General features: G+C 44.7%; 1 protein-coding gene across 1 annotated transcript; it reads right to left on the bottom strand.

Annotated features, from left to right (window-relative positions):
* Positions 1 to 285: 285 nt before the first annotated feature.
* Positions 286 to 3,630, bottom strand: Arf6 (ADP ribosylation factor 6). Its single transcript, XM_013154727.3, has one exon. The coding sequence runs from the start codon at positions 3,475 to 3,477 to the stop codon at positions 2,950 to 2,952; it is 528 nt and encodes a 175-aa protein (XP_013010181.1). The 5' UTR covers positions 3,478 to 3,630; the 3' UTR covers positions 286 to 2,949.
* Positions 3,631 to 6,797: the final 3,167 nt, after the last annotated feature.

The raw sequence follows: 6,797 nt of genomic DNA, 5'->3' as shown, positions 1-6,797 counted from the left end.
CAATGCAATTCTACTGTCAAAGGTTAAGCCAATTCTCTAGGTCAGTTCTTTACAAGCAAGTCTGCACTCTTAAAAATGCTAAAATTGCAATTTGAAAACAAGTTCTTGTTTCCAGTAAAATTAGAGCAAACCTTAAACATTCGTAAGAACTAATTTTTTTTTTTGTAAGTCAAGTGACTTCCAAATTATATCAGTTTTCAAGATCTATCCCTGGAAAATAACATGGCACAACACACCCAACACATCCCATTTAACTAGTTCAACAAGTAACATAACGTGAGAAACTGCACTGTATAATTCCTTTATTTTCTGCATATTAGTGCTTTACCAACACTACAACCATAAGGAACACAATTCCAGGTACTGTACTTTTTAGTTTGGGGAGATCACAGTCTACAGACTCATTTACTTATCAGACAAGATTAACCCATTCAAAACTTACTGCATTTTAAAATTTCACATAAATACAGAAATGCAATTGAACAAAAACCTCATTATTTTTTCAATTCTTAAAGAGTTTAACTTTTTTGCAGAATGTAATTAACTGCTCCACAATCACCAATTGTTATGGTTCAATTTAACTATCAATTATAAACCTTTTATACCCTTAAGAAAATGTGAAAATTACAATTTCTTTCCAAAAGGTTTAGTTAGGATTTTCCAAATTTCAAGTATTTGCTTCCCCTACCCTCTTTTGTCAGACATTTCAAATAAACTAAAATATAAACCACACCTCACCTGCAACATTCAGTAATAGCAATCACTTGATGTATAAAATTTTAACTATGCCCCCCAGTTATTTTTAAGACACAAAAAAATGGCTGCCTACCTATCTGTCTGTCACAAGTTAGAAATACTACATTTAAGAAGTAACATGAGGGTTTCAAGTTTCCTCCAGTTTAGGCATTTATACTTTTTGTGCTTGTTTCAGGATGTTACTATAGCATTGATATTTGTATAACCCATGTTTATGTACCTTAAAATGTAATCATTTAAAACACCAACAATTACATTTATGGTGGAGCTTTGGGAATTTTAAAAAGCAACCAAAATTCTCTTAAATGTATTTATCAGCCTCATTCTTAGATACTTCTACTAAAGTGAAACCGAGAACTTCATACTTTAGTTGCATCTGAATTTAAAAAACCCCTCTATGCCAGGAGCCTACAACATAGCACCTTTTCTCATCTGCTTTGTAAGCTGAGTTTTACTTTGAACAGTTTTTAATATCCTTACGCTTCTCATGTATCTTTGGTAAAAGCTCCATTGTACAATATGGCCAAAACATGAAGGACTAATACTGTCCAACTATACCGTGATATCCCGCTCATTTTCAGTTTTCAGATACCCTCATAAACAAAACCCACTCCACCTTTTCCTGTATACTGTCTTTGCACTATACATTTCTGAATTTCCCTAAGTTTAATTCCTTGAGGATCACTAAAATTAATCCTTAAGGCTAGAACCAGATGCTGCTTCACACTTATGAATTAAGCATTAACATTTGGTTCAAAATATCACCATAGTGGTCTCACTCTAGTTACAGGTCCCCACCTGCTAACCTTGTTAGGATCTGGCTATCACCAGTGAGCAAACTGCTTACCCTTGAAAAGTTTACATTCATTGTCATCTGTAGGTTCTAATCTCACTTCCCCTTGGTCATTCCTGAAGTCTACCCATCATCCACTCATCACATTTCCTTCCTTAAAGGAGACAGTGTACTATTAAACCCACAGGATAGCTATCTGCATGAATTAATCCTATAATGAAGCAAAATTAAATACCTTATTTTATAAAACATCTTTTCCAGTGTTCTAATTAATGGAGATGTGGATCATTCATCTATAAAAAATGATTTTTATCTTCAGCTTAATTGATTGCTGTAATGTGAAAACAGGAATGTGTATTTCTCCAACTAGGTAAAAGGTGCATATAATCTCAACTGTTAAATGCTTTTATGAGTGAACAAAGTAAACATTTTAGTAATTTTAAAACTACTGGTCTTAGATGTTTAAAACAAACGTATATATTCCAGTTTTGCCCAAGTCACTTAAAATATCTACAAATGTTCATGTGTCTGTGGCATATACCATTATTGCTCCATTTTCTGGAAGGAGTCTATTTTTAAAGAGGTAAAACAGCAAAATTACTAACTTTTGCAGTGGAAAAAAATCTGTCCTTGAGAAGTTACATTTTCATGATTTTATGCTGTTAGCTATGTTATAGGAAACTTGGGGTTTACTCCTACTCATGCATGATGTGTTTCAGAACTTAATAGCTAACATTTCAAATAATTTCTTACATTACCTGTTTAACATACTGATGTTCAACTGGAACATGTTACAATGATATTACTCATCATTTGCCACTGGGGCTGTTTACCATACTGGTCTTAGATATAAAAGATCACATTCGAAATTACTAAGTTAAAGATAGAACTAATAAGGGAGAATTGGGGGGAAGGCCTTAAATATAAAAGACAAACGGCAGTTTGATTAAGCAATAATTTTCAGTTTACTAGATGAAACAGACTTGCAACACAGTCTGCATGGATGCAAAATAAGCCATCTACAGCAAGTGATAAGGAAACTGGGCAAAAAGGAAAAAAGCATACATTGGAAAAAAAAGATCTATTGAAATTAGAAAAAAAAATCAAACCATTATAAAGGACTTTACCAAGAAATGCTATTTCCCCCACCCCATTTTGTTGGAGGTCAACAAGAGCATCTAGCACTGTGTTCATGTCAATGTCAGATCAGAGCAATCTAACGCAAAGCCAAAAAAAGGAAAAAGAAAACCCCAACCCTCCTCCCCCCAACCATAGAACAGTAACTCGAGTTCAAATTCAAAAGAGAAAGTGGCAATTGAAAGAAGTGATGATGGTGGCGATAATCCTATGAATGGGTTTTTGATTTCTCTCCTTCCGGGGGGATGGGTGGAGAACGCTCATTAAGATTTGTAGTTAGAGGTTAACCATGTGAGCCCCTCATAAAGTCCGTCCCCCGAGGTGGCACAGGAGGGCTGCACATACCAGTTCCTGTCCCGAATCCGGGTCAGGCCCAGTTTCTCCTGGATCTCATGGGGTTTCATGGCATCGGGCAGGTCCTGCTTGTTGGCGAAGATGAGGATTATGGCGTCCCTCATCTCCCGGTCATTGATAATGCGGTGCAGCTCCTGGCGGGCCTCGTCGATGCGGTCGCGGTCGGCGCAGTCCACGACGAAGATCAGACCCTGGGTCCCGGTGTAGTAATGCCGCCAGAGCGGTCGGATCTTGTCCTGGCCGCCTACATCCCACACGTTGAACTTGACATTTTTGTAAGTCACCGTCTCCACGTTGAAACCCACGGTGGGGATGGTGGTCACCGACTGGCCCAGCTTCAACTTGTACAGGATGGTTGTCTTGCCGGCCGCGTCCAGACCCAACATGAGGATCCGCATTTCCTTGTTCCCGAAGATTTTAGATAGCACCTTCCCCATCGCGTCGGAAGAGCCGGGGCCGGGGGCATTCAGGTGTCCCGGGTCCCCTCCGCCAACAACGCCGCCGCCCTGGCCGCCGCCGCAAAACCGAAACGAAGGCTTCCCGCCGCGAGGGCGCCCGCGGCCTGCGTGCAAGTTGCCTCCTAGGTTGGGGCAGAGGCCCGCGCGCGCCGCTCACTCGGGCATCCCCGGCCGCACAGTCGCCGCCCGCCGCGGGCCCCGAGTCTGCGCTGGGCGAGCCGCCGCCCTGCTGAGGCGCGGCCCGGCCCGGAACTGCCCTTCCCCCCCGGCGCCCGCGAGCGCCGCCGCCGAAGCCGCCGCCGCCTTCTCCTCGCCCCGCCGCGGGGAACTGCGGCCCGCCCGCCGGCTCGCGAGCACAAGGCTCACCGCCAACCCAGACACCTGAGAGGGAGCGCGGCCCGGCGCCCCGTCAGGTCATGGATCCTCGCGGGAACTCGGTGCGCCGCCTGCAGAAGAGACACAGAGGGAGAAGGGAGTTACCGCCGGAGTTCGGAGGGGGGAACGGAAGCCGAGGGACCCGCCGTTCCAGCTCGGCCCACGGGGTTTACCTCCAGCCGCCGCCCCGAACGCGGACTCCCTCCGGCCTCCACCTCCTCCTCCCAGCTCTGCCGCGGCCGCTGCCGGAAAAGGCGCGGAGGCAACCGCCTCACTTCCCCTCCCGACCACGCAGGCGCAGCACGGGCCGACCGTTCGGACAAGAGCGACCTCTGTGAGAAGAGCGGCCCGCGCGCCTCGCGTCGGGAGCGCCACGCGCCGAGGGGGTGGGGCTACGGCGTCTCGCAAGGGCCGCAAGGTGCGGCCCGCACGCAGCCAGTCTCCTCCGGCCAGCGCCCACCTGTCGCTGTTCTGCGGCTGGCTCCCAGGTTCTGCGCTCCGCGGTCCCACCCGGACTAGGGGAGCGAACCTCCCGGTGGAGCCTGCGCTTCGCTGGCTCCCACGACGCCCCCTTCCGCGCTGCTTCCGGGCTTTGCCCCGGTCCTCGGTTCCCGCCAGATGCGGTGCCACCTCCCCACGGCCTGCCCCGATCTTCGCGCGCCCTCAGGCTCCCAGCGAAGCCCAGTTCACTGCGCTTAGCTTTTCCGCGACCCCTCGTGGGCTCCCTCGGTCTCTAGAGTCCTGTGTTTCCGGGGAGACACGTGGGCGGCCGGTGTTCCGGGTGCAGTCGGCCTGGCAGAGTCACCCACGCCTTTGCTGCCTGGCGATTGTCCCACATGCTACTTCTGAATATTTGAACCCAGGCTCTCTGGCTTGCCAGGACCATCCTACGTTCTTAAAAGTTACAGTGTTATCCCGAGTCCCCGTGCCTTTTAAAGTGTGAAAACTTCGTATTTGTCACCTCCTTGTAACGTGATCTGTCGTAGCTTCTCGCCTACCCACTCAGTGTTAATCTTGAGAAACCTTGATGGCATGATGTTAGCGTAGGATTTCCAGTCTGAAAGTATTTCTACAGCCTGGGTCTGGTCCCTTAACCTTGCCGAGTTTATCTCCTGTGTAAACTGACCTTGCTTACTCCACCCCACTTGAGGATTAACAAATACAATGTTTGTGAATGATTTAGAAACTCTTTGTACCTAGTGGTGATAAAGTTAGATTTAAAATAAAGTATGAAAACAAAGCTTTGTAAGTAAGGAGGGGAGGAGAATGGGGGGGGGGAATCAAGGTGCTTCATGTACAGGTACAAATTCCCTATGATGACTGTTCATTATGTGTATCTAAATTGTACCAATGAACTTTAATAAAGTGGAAAAAATACGGTGAAGAAAAAATACGAAGTTTTATCAAAGGAAAAACAGGAAATAGGTGTTTTGAAGAGGAAGATGCTATGATAGCATTTTTATTTCACAGTTATCTTTATTTGGGAAATAAAATTAGCTGGATGTGGTGGCACATGTACAAGGCAGAATTGCAAATCTGAGCCTCTCCTGGGCAATTTAGCAATCTAGGGAAATTTAAGATTTAGAAGTGGGGAAGAGTTCAGCACAAAGGGCCTGGGTTCAATCCCCAGTAAGGTCTCCCTTCCCCCACCGAAAAAAGAAGCTATGCAGTGCACACAGAAAAACCCATCTGTACTTTTTTATTCAAAGGCCGTGAGAAATTTCTTCAATTTGTAAGTCAAGCTTCTCAATAAAACACTTTCATGATTTCTGATCTAATAGCCATATACAATATGCCTGTGATATCCCTGGCTAAAATAATATTTTGAAACTTTATTTGAAAAAAGTGGCTTGGACTTCTTTTTTAAAATACAATTAACAACAACAGTACTTACACTGTTTGCTCCTGTTCCTGAATTCTGTAGTTCTGAATTCATCTGATAGGTCCCTGTTGTGTATTTGTGTTCCCCCTATTCAGAGATGAGATCAATTCTGGCTACGAGATAAAGGTGGCCTGATCACATACCTGCTTGATGATGATTTCATCTTACCATTTTGAACCCTGAAGTCAGTTTTAACAAAAATTGAGCTCTGTTTGAAAACATGTCATCCCAGAAAAATCTCTTAGCAGTAGAAATATAAAGAATAAATAAGAAACTGCAAACTCTCAGCTACTTGGGAAGCTGAAGCAGGAAGACTGGCCAGCCGGAGCATTTCAGCAAGACCCTGTCTCAAATTTATATTTTTAAGGTGGTTTTTTGGTCTTGTTTTGGTACCAGGGGTCAAACCCACAACCTTACAATTACCAGGCAAGCTCTTGAACCACTGAGCTAAATCCCCAGCCCTTTGTTTTGTTTTTTTAATTTAAAAGTCTGGGACCAGGCTTGGTGACAAATGCTTTAACCCAGCACTCAAGAGCCTGAGGCAGGAGGAGCACTGCCTTGGCTATACAGTGAGTCCAAAACTAGCCTGAATGACATCGTGAGACCCTGTTTCAAAACAAAAAAAGGCTGGGAATGCAGCTCCGCAGCAGATTGCTTACCTAGAATGTGTGAGGTCCTGGATTCAACCCTTACATTGGGCTACCATGAAACAGCTCTTAAGAAAAATTCTTGAAACTACTAATTGAGGCAGAAGAATTAGTCCTTGCTTGGAATTTTACCTGTAAGTTTCTCAAGGGTGGTTTATGTCATTGTCTTTTGTGGTTTGTTTTTCTTTGTTGTTTTTTGAAATGATCTTGCTGTGTAGCCTAGGCTGGCCTCAGACTTCTAGAGCTCCTCCTGCCTCAGCCTTTCTAGTGCTGGGACCACAGGTATGTGCCACCATGCCTAGCCTGTCTTTTCATTTTTAAATCCTTGTGCTTAGCACAATTCTTAGTATACATTATAATAAAGTTCCAAATCTTTTTTACTTGTAAATGTTATT

The sequence above is a fragment of the Cavia porcellus genome, unplaced genomic scaffold (genome assembly GCF_034190915.1).
Source record: "Cavia porcellus strain 051 isolate PalLab524CR breed Dunkin Hartley unplaced genomic scaffold, mCavPor4.1 scaffold_1, whole genome shotgun sequence".
Taxonomy (NCBI): domain Eukaryota; kingdom Metazoa; phylum Chordata; class Mammalia; order Rodentia; family Caviidae; genus Cavia; species Cavia porcellus.
Note: the sequence above shows the minus strand (reverse complement) of the source record. Positions and strands in the feature narration are given on the sequence as shown.

Coding starts and splice junctions, on each gene's coding strand:
- Arf6 (XM_013154727.3), bottom strand. CDS start 3,477: ATGGGGAAGGTGCTATCTAAAATCTTCGGGAACAAGGAAATGCGGATC.